The sequence below is a fragment of the Phacochoerus africanus genome, chromosome 11 (assembly GCF_016906955.1).
Source record: "Phacochoerus africanus isolate WHEZ1 chromosome 11, ROS_Pafr_v1, whole genome shotgun sequence".
NCBI classification, from domain to species: Eukaryota; Metazoa; Chordata; class Mammalia; order Artiodactyla; family Suidae; genus Phacochoerus; species Phacochoerus africanus.
Genome location: NC_062554.1, coordinates 131,674,726 through 131,694,163, shown reverse-complemented (window position 1 = coordinate 131,694,163; position 19,438 = coordinate 131,674,726). Strand labels below are relative to the sequence as shown.

Below are 19,438 nucleotides of genomic sequence, written 5' to 3'. Positions count from 1 at the left end.
ATCTGTTCTGTGCAGAAAAATATTAAAAGTAGACTATTTTCTGTGTGCACCTTCTTTTGAAAACTTAGGTAGATATATAGCTTCCTTCCCGAGAACGACACCCCAGGCCCTTGTCCACTCCCTAGAGGGTGGGGATTTGCCTGTTGGCTCACCACTGAGCTGTGAGAAAAAGAATTCAAATGTGAGCCAAGGCCAAAGCCAGAGCCAGGGTTGGCTCCTGGAAGCCACTGCCTGTGAGAGCTGGGTTTAGGGGAGCATGGCCACCTCTGCAAGAGTTCTAAGCAGGAACTCAACTCAGAGGCCAGGTGAAGCCAAGGTGGGGGTCACCTTCCCGTCCATGAAATGCAACCCAGAGTCTTGCCCTTCCCAGCTGTTAAAGGCTCTGGTCTTTAAAAGGCTAGCACTCGGAATTTCTGCAATCTCTTGGGGTTGGGATAGGTCTAGAGCTTTGGGGCACATAATGTTGACTTTAATAGAGGAAGTAGGATTATAAAGTCTGGAGAGACTTCAGGATCCTTAGATATCTTAGGAACAAGTGTCTTCTGAAGTCTGCCCAATAACGTGGGTAGGTTCTTATAATCCTTCCTTGTTTCCTAATTTCTCTTAGTAAGTCTGTGACAGTGGTGACAATTTATTACAAATGTAAAAGCTTTCAAAGACTATGAAAAATAAATAAAAATCATGTTTGTTAGGAAAGCGCTTTTGACTAGTAACTATGTAATAACATGCGTGCGCGCGCACACACACACGCACGCACATACATCTCACATATCTCAAACTGCCTAAAAGAATTTTACAGTTTAGGGGTTCCTGTTGTGGCTCCAATGGATGAAGAACCCGACTGGTATCCATGAAAAGGCAGGTTTGATCCCTGGTCTCGCTCAGTGGGTTAAGGATCTGGTGTTGCCATGATCTGTGGTGTAAGTCACAGATGTGGCTTGGATCCTGCCTTGCTGTGGCTGTGGTGTAGGCTGGCAGCTGCAGCTGCGATTTGACCCCTAGCCTGAGAACTTCCATATGCTACAGGTATGGCCATAAAAAAAAAAAAAATTTGGAGAAAGTTGCCTATTTTGGAAATTTGACCAGATGGTCCCCTCACAAGCCTTTCCCACAGAGGGTATTTCTTCAGTTAATGAAATACTGGTGGATGTTTCTGCAGAGACAGCTTTGAAGATCTGGTTGAAGAAAAGGAACATATCACCAAGAAATGCACCCATTGCAGTAAATGGCTTCATAGAAGACAGGCCTGGGGACTCTGAAACTAGAAAATTCTAGATTCCGATTCTACCTCTCATGAAAAATCGGCTTGACCATTAGTTCCTTGCAAAGTTGTGTTAATGACTAGAAACAGTATGCGTAAGGCAGAGCTTCCTCCTCCTGAGTTGGGGGTTTGCTGTGTCGCATTAGTTCTGGACATGGTTTTATTATTTTTTTTTCTATTTTAAATTATTTTTTTAGGGCCCCACCTGTGGCATATGGAAGTTCCCAGGCTAGGGGTCGAATGGGAGCTGTTGCTGCCAGCCTACACCACAGCCACAGCAACGCGGGATCTGAGCCACACCTGTGACCTATACCGCTGAGCCACGACAGGAACTCCTGCGTGAGATGGTTTCAAATGAAGAAGGTGGCTTCGATGGGCGGTAACCATCTGAAGCAACATTCCCCGTAAGCAGTGACCCCACGAAACCCGATTGGACAGAGCAGGCCTTGTGCAGATCCCAGCTCCCACAGCCACTGAGAGGGAAAAATTTTTCTTATTTTTGCTCTGCTAAGAAGGTGGTGCTGAATGCTTTCTTCCGCTGGGAAATCAGTTTCAGTGCGTGGCGGATCTCAGGAAGCGGGGTCATGCTTTTCTCAAAGAGACGTTATTTCTGTTTTTATTCATCACGGAACTGACAAGAGCCTAGTAGAATTTGTAAAAGAAAACGTGTTCACTCTTCTTCTTGCTGTACCTACTGCTGTCTAGAAATTAAGAGCAAAGAAGGGATTTTTGTTTTCCAGGCTTCTGGTTGAAAGCGAGCAGGCTTATGTCCCTGGAGACCTTCTGTATATGAGTTTCTGGAATAAAGGAATTCTCAGAGTTTTTTTGTCAGCTGTCACTTTTGAAGGCAAAGTAACAAAGCCATGATGCCAAGAGATGCCTAAAATAGCTGCGCATGTAATTATGAGGCTAGAGGCTTCCTTGTCACATGCTTGAAAACGTGTTCTTTTTGGAGTTGAGTCCGATATTAAGGACCATTGAAATGAACGATGACAGGCTTTTATTTTTATACTGGGTTTTCTGACATGGGCACTGCAGTTCACTTTAATATCGCGAAATACAGTAAAAATCTCAACGTGAAACACACGTGTTGGGCGAGAAGAGTATTAGGATTGGAATTAACTTGTTTTATAAAACGATTATCTGCCAAGTTTCCATAAGCAGCAGTTGTTCCTTAGAATTTGGTTGGACCAACCCCATTGTTTTCCCGCGTGCACCCTTCCTAGGCTCGAGTGCCAGGATGGGGGCGCGGTTACCTTCCCGCAGGAGGAGGCCATAGGGAGTTGTGGTCCCCTGGGGGCCTCTGCGGAGTGTTCTACACCAATAACCAAGCAGCCTCTAGGGGACAGCAGAACGCCAAATAAAACACCGGAGCTGGGCTGTCTGGATTTTCTGGCTCATTGCCCAGCCTCTCCCCTTTTGCTAAACAAACCTCATCCTTGAGGCCTTGCCAACATGGGGACCTTACCCTTAAGCCTCCCGTGTCCCACTGGCCTCCAGTTACCTTGTTCTCCTGCACACTCTTAAGCCCTCGAGGTCTACTCTGTACCATGTCACAGAGCAAACCAGGCCCATGTCTGCTTAATGCCAGGACTTGTTTGTTGGTGTTTCACAACCTCCTAGACGTGTCCTTTGGGCAGGACCAATGTCTTATGTCTCCGTGTTTCTCATAACGCCAGGGCTGCCCTGGAGGCCGGAATAAATGCTTGACAGCAGATGGAGGACCCCCTGATCTGCAGTGAGTGCTTGCTGCGTATTTGCTAACTCTGTTGTCAAGGTGGTCTTGTTTTTGCGCAAGAGACAGTATTTTCCTCACTTCGCTCGTTTCTGAAAGGTCTCCATTCTCACACGCTTTCTGGTTTGTTTCAGGTTGAGGTGTGCGATAGGAGGGCTTTCAGAATAAACCCAGAGGTGTGATGGAAAACATTAACTTCGGCGCCATAGATGCAGATGTGCATCTAGGCTCTTCCCCTTCCCAGACTCTGCTCCCTGGTTAACTTCCCAGCCTCCGTGTTCTCACCTGGAACGTGGGGCTATCTATGGAGTTCACTTGTGGTGCAGTGGGTTCAGGATCTGATGTTGTCACCGTAGCAGCTCGATCCCTGGCCTGGGAACTTCTGTATGCCACGGATATGGCCAAAAAAAGTGGGGCTATCTAAGCTGATAGTATAATTTACCATCTAAACTGGAGCACATTAGAATAAAGGAGGATAGGCGTTCCCGTCGTGGTGCAGTGGTTAAGGAATCCGACTAGGAACCATGAGGTTGCGGGTTTGATCCCTGCCTTTGCTCAGTGGGTTAACGATCTGGCGTTGCCCTGAGCTGTGGCGTAGGTTGCAGACACGGCTCGGATCCCACGTTGCTGTGGCTCTGGCGTAGGCTGACAGCTACAGCTCCGATTAGACCCCTAGCCTGGGAACCTCCATATGCGGCGGGAGCGGCCCAAGAAATGGCAAAAAGACAGGAAAAAAAAAAAGGATAAAGGAGGACATTTAAAAAGTCTTACAGTCATATAGTCTTCGGAAGTATTTATTGACTTAGGATTTTTTTTTTTTTTTTCAAGGGCCCACCTGCAGTATATGGAAGTTCCCAGGCCAGGGGACGAATCAAGAGCTGCAGCTGAGGCCTACACCACAGACATAGCAATGCCTGATCCTTAATCCACTGAACAAGGCCAGGGATCAAACCAGCATCCTCATGGATACTAGTCGGGTCTGTTACTGCTGAACCACAACAGGAACTCCAGAAACGGTTTTTCTTTTGTAATTTTTTTTATTTACCTATGAAATTGCCCTATTCAAACATGATTTTCAAAATAACATTTCTGACAAAATATTAAATAAGGTATAATTTCCCTGGTGGTCTGGTGGGTTAAAGATCTGGTGTTTTCACTGCTGCGGCTTAGATCACTGCTGTGGCATGGGTTCAGTCCCTGACCCTGGCAACTTCTGAACTTCTGAATGCTGTGGGTGAGGCCTCTATTACATATGTGTGTGTGTATATATGTGTATACACACACACACACACAAACACAGGACAGCTTGGGAATGGGTTGGCCTGCTGGCACAGCAGGTATAGACCTTTCAAAGGGTCAAGCCAAGTGATACCTGTAAAGTGTCCAGTGCCGCGCCTGGGATGCAGTGCACATTCAGGAAACAATGATTTCTCCGTCCTGGAAGGAGGTTGGACAGAGAAGCACTGACCAGCAGTAAACAAAGGACTACGGGCTTTTTAAAGAGCCCGCGGCAAGGAGGGTGTACTTCTAGCTCTGCAGAACCTAACGACCCTCGATGGGAGTTTGGTCCCGCTCTGGGAGGCAGAGTGATGGAAGAGCTTGGCTGAGCTTGGATGTAGTCAGAGAGCTGTCCCCGCAGCAGCGCAGAGCCTGCCTGAGGGGTGGCCGTACTTCTGGTGTTAACTGCAGCTCCCCTGTGAGCACAGAGCTCTGCTCTTGACTTGCAAATTCACTGCTGCTTCTGGGCAGCTTGCCTGGAAAGCTGGGTGAACTGGCCTGGGCGCCCCTCTTCTGCCCCCAGCCTCCTGCCATGTCGGGGCCCGAATTCAGTGATTGTGCTTAAATACTGGGTTTGCCATAAACTGAATAGTTTGAGCTGTGAAATATATACCTGCCTTGAAGGTTGGTGTCCCTGCGTAACCAGCGGCTTAATTGCCATTCTGCGGTTGGGCTTCTCGGGGTCTGAATTTGTGGCTCCACTCCCTGCCTCCTCTAGGTGCTGTTTCGCTCTGGTGATGAGAGCTCTTGAGCCTGTGTGTTCATTTCACCTCATGCCCCTCAGAGCTGAGGCTTGGGTGTTAGCCCCCGCCTTCTGCCATGGAGAATTCAGGGAAGGCTCTGTGGCTCCTGGGAAGTCAGGCAGGGTCTGCACGTGGCGAAGAGGAGACTCAAGCCCGGGGGCAGGTGGTGTGGAGAGGCAGCCTCCTCATGGCACCTGACGGCTTCTCCTTTCTCTTTCTCCAGGTATGTGTACATTCCAGTGGGCGGGTCCCAGCACGGCCTGCTGGGGACACTGTTTTCCACTGCAGTGACCTTTGCGTTTGTGAGCTACTGGCACGGTGGGAATGACTACCTCTGGTGCTGGGCAGCACTCAACTGGCTGGGGGTCACCGTGGAGAGCGGAGTCCGGAGGCTCGTGCAGAAACCGTCCGTCCAGGACAGCTTGGTAAGCGGGACCCTTGCGTTCGCAGCAGGGGACAGCCAAGCTAGAAGGATGGGGTTTGGGAGGGAAGGCAGTCCATCATCACATTCACCCCATCATGGGCCATCCCTGCTAGATTTCGTCAAAGCATGTGTGCCCAGAGGTTGGACAGCGGAAAAAGAGGCTTCTGTGGCTATTTCTTTTAAATAAATATTTTACCTCTAAAATTAGAAGTTCCCACTGTGGCTCAGTGGGTTAAGGACCCAACGTAGTCTCTGTGAGGATGTGGGTTCGATCCCTGGCCTCGCTCAGTGGGTTAAGGATCCGGCGTGGCTGCAAGCTGTGGTGTAGGTCGCAGATGTGGCTCGGATCCTGTGTTGCTGTGGCTGTGGTGTAGGCTGGCAGCTGCAGCTCCGAATCAACTCCAGCCTGAGAACTTCCATATGCTGCAGGTGTGGCCACAAAAAGAAAGGAAACAAAACTATAATTGTAATACATGCTTATTATATAAGAATTAGGACATTCAGACAAGAGTAAAAGAAAAAAGTCCCTCAAGAGAAACCATTGTTAATACACGTTCTTCTAAATTTTTTCTACACACACACACGCACACAACATTGAAAACAAATGCCATTATACTAGAGATACGATTGTATCAGGACCACCTTTTTATGTCATCAGATCCATTTCTAACAACCTTTTTTAATGGCTACGTAGAATTCCATTATGTGGCTATGCCATAATTTAATTAATTTCCTGTTATTAACAATTATATTATTCCATTTGGGGGGCAGTTATCAATTGCATTGAGATGAATATCTTAACCAGAGTGAATTCCTGAATGTAAAATCACCAAGTTATAGGTTTTTCTCACTTTTAAGGTTTACCATGCATACTGCTTAACCCTTTCTTTACTGCCCTGTAGGCAGGGCACCAGTTGACAGTCCCACCAACAGTGCATGAGAATGCCCTTGCCAATGCTGAGTAGTGCTGGTATTTTTAATCTTTGCGGTTTTGATAGGTACTGTTTTAGTAGCATAACAATCACCTGAGAGTCTAAGACATATTCCAACTCCATAAGAAAATGATTTGGAAAATTAAGCATTTTTCTTTACACACGTATTTTAAGTGACTTTGAATTATGCGCAAATCGGAGTTCCCGTCGTGGCGCAGTGGTTAACGAATCCGACTAGGAACCATGAGGTTGCCAGTTCAGTCCCTGCCCTTGCTCAGTGGGTTAACGATCCGGCGTTGCCATGAGCTGTGGTGTAGGTTGCAGACGCGGCTCGGATCCCGCGTTGCTGTGGCTCTGGCGCAGGCCGGTGGCTACAGCTCCGATTGGACCCCTAGCCTGGGAACCTCCATATGCCGTGGGAGCGGCCCAAGAAATAGCAACAACAAAAAAGACAAAAGACAAAAAAAAAAAAAGAATTATGCGCAAATGTTTTATCATGTAAATGCGGCATATTATGTCTTAGAATCTCGTGGAAACTCCTCCATTCTGAATATGCAGCGATGTTCTGATAGTCCTCAAAAATGTAGCTAAAAAGAAATACGCTGGCATCAGCGTCCATGGCAGGCCATAAAACATAAGAACTTTACGGGGAAATGATTAATGTGGGTAAGTTCCACCAGTATGTGCAGCAAACAAGTATACTTCAGAAAGCCTACAGCATCAAAAAAGATACGTTTGAGCCTGTATGTGAAGATGCATAAAGATGCATAAAGATGCATAAAGATGCATAAAGATAGCCATGGTACAAGTGGACAGTTGTTTCAATAAAAACTGATCCAAAGCGTGTAGCAAAAGTAACACTCCTGAAGGGATTTGAAAATATTCTTGTATGTTTATAGATATTTTAGTATGGGCTCGTACCTAGCAATCAACAGAAAAGAAGTGTCAGTGAATTCTAATAGAGAGTGGAATTTTGTCGAAAGTCTTGGCTGTGTTTTAGAAGGAAAAACCATAAAAGGCAATATCTTAATAAAGGTTACAAACTTCACCTTCAAATCTGCGTAGTCTTCCCCAAAGCTGGAAACCCAGTCATCAGCCACGAAAGCCAGAAAATTCTTTTCAGCCCTGGCTGAAGCCCTAGGACACATCTTCGTGTTCCCTCATGAAGGGTCCAACATTAACCTTGAACTTAATCTTAAGCAGAGCTTCCATTAACCAAGAAATCTAAGGAATCTAAAATATTAAAGGAGTGACTCAAACTGTGCAATGTAGCCCGTGGCTTGTTCATTTGGGTTAAAAAGAAGAAAGGCAGTGAAAAGGCCTGCTGCTTGCGGAATGAAGCCCTTGTATGTCTGCTCTGCCCCCTCTCCTTCCAGGACCCTCGGGTGTTCATCTTATTTGAGCTTCCATCCGTGATTCAGCCACCTGGGGGTATAGTCATTTTTGAATGTGCACTTTTGGGGGGTGAGACAGATGTCTCGTATATTGCAAATATGGTGTTTAGTTCATGTATTTATTGAGCAAGAATGTATTTTCCAAAACCCAGTTTTATCACCCATCTTTTATCCTGACAGTCTGATGGTTGGTTTTGGCTGTTTAGACTGAGACCCTTCAGTGCAAGGATAGGACTCCATTACTATTTATATTCGCAGTGCTTAGCCTACGTCAGCCAATGCACAGTTAATGCTTCCAGATCACGTTGATTCTTTAGTCATTCGTCCACTCGTCCACTCAGGGACTTTTTCTCCGTTACTCTGCTTCTTATATAGTTCAGCCCAGATTCCGTTTTCCTTCAGAAGAACACGACTGCCATTCCAAATGTACACAGCCTTCTGAGAAAACTGTTTTCCCATGTGGGTTACCTTCTTCCTTATTTTTATTTTTATTTATTTATTTTTTTGTCTTTTGTCCTTTTAGGGCTACACTTGTAGCATATGGAGATTCCCAAGGCTAAGGGTCTAATCGGAGCTGTTGCTGCTGGCCTATTAGAGCCACAGCAACGCCAGATCTGAGCCATGTCTGCAACCTACACCACAGCTCACGGCAGTGCCAGATCCTTAACCCACCGAGCAAGGCCAGGGGTCAAACCCACAACCTCATGGTTCCTAGTCAGATTCATTTCTGCTGCACCATGACGGCAACTCCCACCTTCTTCGTTTTCATGAAACCTTTTCATGAGTCCATTTCCCATTCTTTTTTTATATTGACATATAGTTGATGTGCAATATTAAACAAGTTACAGGTGTACAGCATAGTGTTTCACAATTTTTTAAGATTATATTCCACTTATAGTTATTGTAAAATATTGGCTATAAATTCACTCTTCTTTTGTCAAAATCCAAATTAAGACTTCATGCCTCAATGGCACTTAACTTCAGCTGATTTTAGTCTCCCCAACCGATCTGATAGTGTTTTTACAATGCGAGTTCACCCCCATGCCTCTTATTTACTCCCCCCCACCCCCGACATTCAATCTTCATCTGTGGTTTGTTTTTTTTTTCTTTTCATTATGAAGGATTGAAAGATTTCTGAACAACACGGACCATCATTCCTTCTTTTTCCAAATCCTCTTCATCATCAACCTCAAAGCTTTGTCTAGGGCACAAAATATGGTAGGATTCTATTTCTTGGTGTTGATACAGTGACGGTTAAACACTGATCAAAAGACCAGTCAGGGCTGAGTGGTGTAAATAGGAAGCCCTCTGACATGCCAGGCAGGGCTGTCCCTTCGAACTTCCTGCAATATTGCATATGTCCATTGTGTTGTCCAGCACAAGTAGTCACTAGCCACACAGCGCTCTTGAAATGTGGCTAGCATCACTGAGAAACTACTTTTTTAATTTATTTAACTTGAATTTGAAGCTAAGTAGCCCCTGTGGATTTCATGTTGAGCAGTATAGTTGTGGAACACACTGCTTTGCTAAAAAAAAACATTTAAAAGAATATGAAGTGTTTGACCCTACTGTCACTTAGAATGGAGTTTATTAACTTTAGAATGATGTTTATTAATGATGTGGTGCCTCATATATCCTTTTGGCTACTGAATCTCTCAGCAGAGTATCTCACAGATGTCTCAGACGTAGCATGCGTAACACTGAGCTCCTGGACCCCCACGTCCCCCCGTCATTCCAACGAGCTCCTGACCCTCTCGCGTTCTCTGTTTCTGCAAAAGCACCATCGTCTTTCTAGTCGCTCGTGGCCAAAACCACAAGTTACCCTTTGTACCTCCTCTGTCCCAGTTCTCCTTGTACCTACTGTACATTTTACCTCCCAGGCAGATCTTCATTTTTGAAAATGTTTTCCATTTCTGCAGAATCATACAAATCCAGGCTTTCTCATTTCTTGCCCGGTCTACCACAGAGCTTCGAACTGGTCTCCCTGCTTTCACTTTTGCCTTCTTCAGTTCATCTCCTCAGAGTGCTCAGTGATGCTTCTCAATAAAAACCACACTGGCGTCCTTCAAATCCCTGCTGGCATCCCATTTTTCTTAGGGCTAGGTCCACAGTATTTATGGTGACCGAGGAGACCATGGCTCATCTGGTCTTGCCACCTCTCTCCATCCTCTGGGCTCCCCTCCCTCACACCCTGTCCTTCCTCTGTTCATTCAGTCTCTACCTGGCCCCTCCAGCCCTGGCTCCCCAGTGCAACCTCTTCCCTTTCTTTCTTTTTTTTTTTGTCTTTTGTCTTTTTTGTCTTTTTGTCTGTTGTTGTTGTTGTTGTTGTTGCCATTTCTTGGGCCGCTCCCGCGGCATATGGAGGTTCCCGGGCTAGGGGTCGAATCGGAGCTGTAGCCACCGGCCTACACCAGAGCCACAGCAACGCGGGATCCGAGCCACGTCTGCAACCTACACCACAGCTCACGGCAACACCGGATCCTTAACCCACGGAGCAAGGGCAGGGACCGAACTGGCAACCTCATGGTTCCTAGTCGGATTCGTTAACCACTGCGCCACGACAGGAACTCCTCTCTTCCCTTTCTAGAATCTTCTCTCTCCTTTCCGTTCTATTTAAGCCTTCAGATTTCAGCTGGAATGGTAGTTTGTTTGGGTGCCTTCACTGCATCAATCAGGTCCCGATTAATAACTCATTTGGGGTACTGTGTACACGGTTTCTTCTGTTGTACTTAATCACGTTACAAAGAAGTATTTTATGCAGTAACTCATCTAGTCCTCACCTCCCTCACTGACCTGTAAGCCCCATGAAGTCAGAGATCTGTATCCTTGCCACATAGCACGATGTGCCTGGCGCAAAATAAGCTTGCTGTAAATACCTGTTGAATGAATGAATGAATGATATTTTCTGACCTTATTAAGGGGGATATAAGAAATAAGCTTATGTCGTGGCATGAAGGCTATAAATTGAACACCGGAAGAACTTACTGAGGCTGAGGCTCGTTGAACATTATACAGGGAGACTATTTTGTGGCAGGGTGGGTACTACTTGGTCTAGGGGTAGCAAAATTCTATTTCGATGCTCAGTGCACAAAATACATATGTAGGAGAGAAAGGGGTGGGGAGGAATTCGCCTTCCTAGTACCCTGCTGCTTTATGAGAAGGGGGATTATTGGCTGTGACTCACTGAGGCCCAGAGCTGTAGGAAGCTGACAAGAGGCATTTTCACAAAGCACCAAGCAGCGTGGAGGAAGAGGAGTTACTGCTGAAGCGACACGCTTTTTCTCTGTACACGTATTCTCCCGGGGAGCTGGAATTTGTGTTCAGCAGGGAAATCTTGTAATAAGTGGAAACATCTTGAAGCATCAGTAGAGACACTACTTCTTGCCAGTTCTTGGTTTGAGCTCTCCTTTGAAGGACGACTCCATCAGGCTGCTTGTTCATTGTTCTGATACAAAGGAGAAGCCACGTCTCAGACCACTTGCTCGCCCCCCCTCCTGATTACCAGTTTGGTGAATAATTTAAATATGTCCTCCTCCCCCAGCCCTCGTCTGTCTCCTCTTCTTTGCCCCAAGAGTGTCCTGCTGAGCTGCTTTATGTCCTTTTTCTGAAGCAGTAGAATTTCTGTTTATAGACTTAATCGAGAAAACACGCCTCCAGTGAAAATCGCCGAGGATCAGTCTAATGGTTCCTGGAGGGGTCTGGAGCTCTGGTGTGTCAGAAAGAACCCAGAGACCACGGCCCGAGACGGTGTCCCTTCAGTGTATCAGCTGTATTGATCAGTCTGAGTGTCAAGATGTAAGTACAGAAGCCCCGTGAGGTTGAGAGATCAGTTAACTCGAAAGGGTAATTGATGGTAAAACCACCCACATGTTCCACCCAACGGTTACCGAGTTCGGGGAGTCCTAACTCACCAGTCGGCAGGATGTACCTGGCAGTTGGTCTGATTGGACAGCCTTTTGAACGGAGGTTAGTGATCACAGCCCCCACTGACTGACTGAAGCAAGCTGGTCTGAGAAGAGTCGTTGGACACCAGCTCTGCGGACGTCTCTATGTCTGCCGCTTGGACTCACTTCAACAAACAGAGGTCAAGGGCGAGCTGTTGGCGAGTCCTCTTCTTCAGCCTGGAAGCTTTCCTGGACTGAGCCCATCCAGATGGAGTCAGCCTGGTCCTCCATTTCTTTCTTTTTTCTTTTTAGGACTGCACCTGGGGCCTATGAAAGTTCCTAGGCGAGGGGTCGAATTGGAGCTGGAGCCACGGGCACCACAGCCACAGCAACGCTGGATCTGAGCCACATCTGCAGCCTACACCACAGCTTACAGCAACACCTGATGCAAGCTGCATCTGCCACCTATGCCACAGCTCATGGCAACACGAGATCCTTAAGCCACTGAGCGAGGCCAGGGATGGAACTCACATCCTCATGGGTACTAGTTGGGTTCTTAACCTGCTGAGCCACCCTGGGACCTGCCGGTCCTTCGTTTCTGAATTTGCTCATCTGGGGGGGGGGGGAATGTCAGCGCCCTAAGTGGGAGACATGTTGCAGAGCCCTGGAGAGCTCTGATGAGGCAAGATCTCTTCCTCCTCATTCCTTTGCTTCGCATCTTCCTCCAGTGCTTCACCGCATGTAGTGTACTCGTCTATCAGTGTGTCATGGTAGAGTCTCGTGTTAGTCCATTGCCTCCGTGAATAAGGGATCTTTCCTGGTCTCCAATCAGGATGATCATCTCGGCAGCGGCTGCTTTGGGTTAAAGAGGCAATACAGCCGTGGAATGAAAGTTTTTCCCTGTGAAGAGCTAAGTGGACTTGTTTTCAGAAACCTCGTGAGATGTGGATTGGCCTGTTCTTCCCAGGCCAGAGGACGATGAAAGGTCCAAGCTAGTGACAGATGTTTGGGAGCGTGTAGATGCTCTTCTGGAGCCGTGGGGATGTCTGAGGCTTTCTAGAGACAGTACAGAAAGGGAGAAAAGGCCCAGGAATGAACCTGAGGACACCAGCATTTAGATGGAGAAGGAGGAGGCAAGATGCGGGAGGAACATCTAGAGGGTGACTTCACAGAGACGGAGAAAAAGGAGGTATTTCATGGAGGGCATGTCACTGGCGTTGATGCCAATAGGGCGCCTAGTAAGGTGAGGTTGAGGGATGGTTATGTTTCCATGCTGGAGTGCCAGCACTGGAAGAACAAAGCTGAGCGTCGTCAAGCTCGTCCCGGGAGTTTAGGATTTGGCTGGAGAGGAAGGACAGAGCCGTCGAGGACCAGTGGAAGGCACTAGGTGCAGAGAGCCCAGGATGAGTCCCAACAGCAGCTGATGTTCATGAGGGGAGCTGGGCAGCGGGAGCGGAGCTTTTAGGAGTGGTTTCTTTAAAGCGCTGGGGCTCGAGAGGACCTTGCAGAATCAGGAGTGGGCTTTGGATAGGTCAGTGGAGTGAAGGCGGGCTCAAGACCAGGGGAACAGCACACACAGCCTGAGGTCAGGTTTGGGTTTTGCCATGTTCAGGTGCAGAGGCCGACTTGACAGCCAAGGGCCTGTCACTGGGGAGAATGGAGGAAAGGTTAGAGAGGCCAAGTGGTCCCCCCTGTACAGGGATTTGAATGCCAGGAGTAGAACTAAAGAACTGCAAGCCACTTAACCAACCGGGAGGGCGGAAAATTAACATATTAATCCCACATGTCCAATTAGCCTGTTGCACCAGCTTGCTGCCCATCCCTCGGGCCTCTGGGTCTGGAAAAAGCAGTGCCCGTTGTCGTGAACAGCGTGCTGCTTGGTGGATGATGACCTGTGGGCACGGCCTTCCTGTACCTCCCACCCTGAAGCATCATTAGCGATGCAGGAAACACTGCGTAATTCACCGGGTATACATTTTCTTCTCTGTGGGACTCCGAAGCCCTGCCCTAACCCCTCTTGGTCTGGGAGGTAGAATTCTGCACATAATTCCACCTTTGAGTTCCAATGTGTTTAGAAAGGCAAAAGCATTTTCAAAGGTACTTTTAAACTTTCCATTACTGTGGCTGCTGTCCAACCGAGAGGAGGCTTTGAAATAGAGTCAGTTCTCAGCCTCCTCAGACTCCCCAGGTCTGGCCGTCTCTGGGGCTTCCGCTGCCTTTCCCGTGCCTCCCAGTTTGGACTTGGGCAAGGCAGGGGCTGCCCTCTTGTCCCATCACTGCCGCCTGTCCGTTCTCCCCTTTAAGTGCACAGCGCAAACCCTTACCCTGGGGAGCTGCAACCTGGGGAGAGAACACTGAGCCGAAGATGCAATCCACAGCTGGCATGCAGAGGATGGAAATGGGCTTTTCTAGGTGGCTTGTAAGATGAAGTTTGTGTGTGTGGGGGAGAGAAAGTTCAGTTTTATCTGGGGCAAAATGAGAACTCTAGCCCAGGAGGCAGCATTTCAGATTTCTCTGAGACACAGCTCTGAGGCGGTAAGATATATAGGAATTTTGCAATAAAGGGCAGGTCATAGGAACAAAACCCAGAGATTTCTGCTTCTACAGTTCAGACAAGTGGTTACTCTGACCACAGTCTAGTGGCTCCCAATCCTCTACAGATGAACTTAGGAGGAAACACAGTCTTCTTATGTGCGGGCTGAAGCTTAGGAGATGTGTTTCCAAATCTGGGTCTCTTTTCCTCCCAGAAAATCCAGAATTACCCACTGGAGGTGGCAGAGCTTGAGTTTCTAGTGTTCCTATTAGCAATGGGAGGGTGAAATCGCCCCTTCTTCCCAAAATAATATGCACATATTTAGTGTCATACATATTTACTGTCTGTATCTATTAATATGTATGTTATGTATAATGCGACTGTGTATAGCACATACAGATCTATAGTGCATTTCTATATGTGTATGTGCATGTGTGTGTATATATTTATTTTTTAAAGCTCTGAGACATCAGAAATGTGCAGGACTTCCAAGATATCTCACATTCCTCCCAAGGCCTAGAAATAAATGCTGCTGTTTAAAAAAGCATCTCGAGCAGCTGCTGGCCTTGTCTGAGATGAGCTGGGTTTTGGAATCAACATGCTCGTGATCTCACCAACATGTTTTGAAACACGCAGTTTAACGTGGCTCTTGCCTCCTCCTCTGGTGTCAACTCTATAATCCCCCCAATAGGTCAGAGGAAGTGTTTTGGAACGGCCACTGTGTATCCCCTGAAAGGTGACAGAAGGAGTGTTATATCAAAAGCGCAGAGCATTTATCAAGCCAGTTATGCAGCTATTGAAAGGGATGCCATTGCAGTAATTTCACTGAGGACAAATGAGAAGTAAATAGGTACAATAAAAGTGGATTTTTATTTAAAACTACCGACTCAGGAAAGCATATGGAAAGTTATACACGAAAAGTATCAGTGGTGGTGAACTCTTTAGTGGTGGGGTTATTTGTGATGCATATTTTTCTGGTTTTTGCTCAATTTGCATCGTTCGTCCTTTCTCCAGGAAAGGAGTGGTGCTGTCTAATGAAAGTCACTGAGCGAAAAGGGCAGAGGTTGGACTCACGCTCACGAGGTTTGCTTAGCTGACCCTGGATGCTGGGTTTATGTTGCACATCAAAGGTTAGCATTGTCATTCTAGGGGGGCAGATGAGTGTGGGATGGTCGTCACTGCCCTTCTGGGCCATACAAGGAACCGCACCAGACCCTTGCACAAAGATCTTTCGTATCACATCGTTATTTTACTTAAGCCTCACAGCAACCCTTCAGGGCAAGTGCTCTTCCCTCCCATTTTACAGATGAGGAACCTGGAGACGGGAGTTTAAGTCATTTTTCTAAGAACAGAGGGTTAGCATGGCTGGAAAGGAATCAAATCCAGGTACACAGCTCTGTTCAGGAGTCCTTGATTTCAGACTGGAGGGGGAGTCTTCCTCGGGGACCTCAGCCACTTCGGTTCCTCGCTCACGTCGCCTTGCTGCTTGTGTATAGTTGGCATTAGATTCATTGGCAAAACAGTCCTCTGTTCTCGGACCACGTGTGTTTTAACTGTGGTTCCTACAACCTGTCTAGGGAATGACTCTTCTGAAAATTCGTCCAAGAAATGGGAATGTTTACACAAGCCTTTTTATCCCATTATCTCATGGAATCTTTATAGTGGCTTAATAGGTACAGTAATATCATTGTCCTTGCTTTACAGAGTGTAAAACTGAAACCCAGAAAGTTCCAAAACTGTATGCTCGTGGTTCGGAAGTCAGATATTACTGCAGGGCTTCCTTTAGATAAATAAATAGAAGAGCTGTCGCCATCCCTCCCTCTCCTGAGTTGTTCTCCCCACCAGCAACAGCTTTCAGCTCTCTTGGTTGACTCTGATATTTACTTCTGTCTTTCTAAAGTATGTCCTATTATTTCTTCATTTATGAGTTATAAACAGTAACTGCTTTCTTCATAAGGTTTTAGCATCTTAGGCTTCCTCCCCATTTCTCCTCCTCGTGTAATTATGTCTCTACTTTTTGGCTGAATCAGAACTCAACGCTGACATTGTCATCCACTGCGTTAAGAGTGGCTCCCTGCCACACCCGTTAGTGTGCTGTCACTGCATTTCCTTTTTTAGGCAACTGTTTCCCTCACTCAGCTTAAGAATTGCCTTGCCTGTTTCGTTTGATGAATAGTTTACTGTCATCACTTCTTTCACACTCTAATAAAATTGGAAAACCCCTCAGCATAGTGTTTTATTTTGCACGCGGTCAGATGTGTGTGGGAATCCCTCCGCTCTCCTCTTTACCTGGGGAATCTCTCCCGAAGCCCTCCATCCCTTCCCTTCTGGATCGTTTCTCTTTAGATCTGCTGTACACCTGTGGTCCTGATACGTCCCTCCTCCCCCATCCTCCCCGGAAACCCTGTTTCCCGGGCCCCACATCTCCTCCTTGTTTCCCCCCCCTCCCTTGATGTGCTGGAGCATATCCTTTAGCAGCTTCCTTAGAAAAGGACCATGGGCGATACTTTTTCTTTTTTCGAGACCAAGTATTTCCAAAGCTGTCTTTACGGCACCCTCACAGTTAATTGATTATCTGAACACTGAACTTCAGGTTGAAAAGTAATTTCTGCTAAACAATTTAAAGGTATAATTTGTCTTCTAGTTTTTAGCTTTACTTCTGAGAAATGCCATTTAATTCTTGTTTCCTTGTCTGAACTCTGTTTTTCTCTCTGGAAGCTTAATGAAATGATTTTTGGTATTCAACACATACACCATCACGGTACCTGTTGTCCCTGAGTTTAGAATCTCTCTGATGCAATTTCTTTATGGAAAAAAAACAAAAAACAAAAACAAACTTCATCACGGGTGGGGGAGAGGAGAAAGACAGATTTTTTTATTTATGGCTGTACCCACAGCATATGGAAGTTCCTGGACCAGGGATCAAATCTGAGCCACAGCTGTGACCTACATCACAGCTGCAGCAATGCCAAATCCTTTACCTGCTGCACCACAATGGCAATACCTACCCAGGGTTTTTTAACCAATCTCTTTGCTTTTTCCCTCCAAGGTTTACTGTTGCCATCTGTGGTATATGGTGTCTCTAATGCCCAGGCCTTCCCAGCACCTGGTGTGGGGATGACTTCCTTCTCTTTGGCATCTAGTCTTCAGGCATCTTGGCTCCGCTAATTCCTCCATCTGCTTTCTGTCTTAGGCAAATGGGTTGACTTTGTTCCTCTGCTGTTCACTTCTCTTCCATTCCTTGTCTGTGGATTTATACCTTTCCAAATGTTTACTTTTATGTTAATGGGCTTTGTGAAAGGAGCAGAAGATGTCTCACCTACTATGTTTAACTGGATGTCGCTAGAAGAGTTTTCTGTGCTGCAGTTTGGTGACTCATTTTGGAATGCCTTACCTGTTTGTCAGTTTTAGATTTTTAAACATCAAGCTTGCTTTAAAAGCAAGCCTTGCCCTGAGCTGTTGTTTCTGGGTGTGAACAGCATGTAGTCTTATTTAACAGTCCCAAGGGATCTCAGTATCGCCCAGAGGGAGGCCGCCGGTGCCGTGGGCATGACTTGGCGTGATGGTCCTCTGGGTTCCATCTTGCTACCCTTGGGCCTTGACTGTTTATAGTCAGATGAGGTAGCCAGGGCCCAAGATCATTTAGGAGAAAGATTCCTAGTTTTCCTTTTCTCGTTCTTTTAAATGCATGAAATCATTCATGACCACGTATGTGCTTCCGAAAAGTATGCCGACGAGACTGAGGGCCTCTAAGACACCCATCACCCAAATAAAGGCACCTTGCTCACTTTGCTCCCATGAACGGTACTGTTACCAGATTGAAGGATAGCCTTGCCCACCATTCCTACTGTGTGTGTGTGTGTGGGGGGGGGGTTAGAAATGTATATATTCTAAAATTTGCACCATTTCCTCTCTTCATGGTGTGTTTTTAAGGTGTATTGATATTAGTGTATGTAGATCTGCATAACTGGATGTGATATGGATATATCATCGTTTATTTAGTCACTCTTTTAAAGTTAGGTTGCTTCTTTTTTTCTCTTTCAAATGCAGCTTCAGTCGTGATGCCTGTTCATGCCTCCTTGTATATAAAGTGTTTCTTTAGGGCAGATCCCAAGAATAGAATAGAGCAGGAGCTGGCGAATGATGGCCCAAGAACCAGATCTGGTCTACTGCCTATTTTTGTATGGCTTGCAACAAGAATGCTTTTTACCTCTTAAAATTGTTTTATCCAGTGGTACACATTTTCCTCACAGATATGAAAGGTCATCCTTGATGTGTAGTAAATTTCCAAATAGTCACAGGTTCGTTTTGGGGCTCTCTGTTCGATTGCGTGGATGTATTTGATTATTGTTACTTAAAAATTTTACTGAGGTATAGTTGATGTACAATGTTGTGTTAATTCCTGCTGTGCTACACGGCGATTCCGTTATGTAAATACACGTATCCATTCCCATGTAGGTTATCGCAGAATGTCGAGTAGGTTGTGCTGGGGGATAAGCGGTGCCAGGTCATCCACTCTTGGGTGTGCACATGCCAGCCCAAGTTCCCATTCCACCCTCACCCCCCATTTTAAATACTGGCGTTTTAAATGTCTTGATTCCCAGTGAGGAAAGCCCCGTGCCTCTTTCGCTTCTTTATCAGAATGACATTGGCTATTTTTTGCACATTGATTCTGCCATGGGAAGCTTAGGATTGGTGAAGTCCCCGAAAACTCCCTTTGGTATTTATATTGGAATTTACTAGATTTAATCTGCTTTGACTTGTAGCATCATTTGAGTAGAGTTAACATATCTGTGATGCCAAGTTTTCCCAGCCTTGAGTAGTTATTTCTTCAAGTCTTCCTTTATGTTCTCATATAAGCTTTTATTATTTCTTAGAGCTCTTGCGCATTTCTCTCTGGATTACTGCTGTTGTGTAGGAAAGGTATTGATTTTTGCTTTGAGCTGATCATCTTGCATCTCCTTTAAATCTTTTTTTAGCTCTTAGTGATTTGTTTGTCGTCTCTTTTGAATTTTCTAGATTGATGGTCATATCACCTACAAATAAGGATAGTTTTGTTTTTGCCAGCAATTTTAACTCTTGCTATATTTAATTTCCTTACTGTAGTGACTGGGTCCTTTGGTACAGTTTCGAATGACAGAAGAAAAACTGTCTCTTTCTTGAAGCTAGAGAAAACACTTCCTCTGAGTTTTTGATATACCCTCTTTTTTAAGTATTTTTTTATTACTCAAATGAATTTATCACATCTGTATTT

General features: G+C 46.1%; 1 protein-coding gene across 7 annotated transcripts in view; it reads left to right on the top strand.

Annotated features, from left to right (window-relative positions):
• The window catches only part of HHAT (hedgehog acyltransferase), a 316,237-nt gene that overhangs the window by 233,797 nt on the left and 63,002 nt on the right, over positions 1-19,438 (top strand). For all 7 annotated transcript variants that reach the window (XR_007130843.1, XM_047753082.1, XM_047753081.1 and 4 more), the window contains one exon: positions 5,241-5,442. Coding sequence is in view for 6 of the 7 variants with exons in the window: in XM_047753082.1 (XP_047609038.1) it covers positions 5,241-5,442 (202 nt within the window). In the remaining variant the exon portion in view is untranslated. The remainder of the gene's footprint in view (positions 1-5,240; positions 5,443-19,438) is intronic.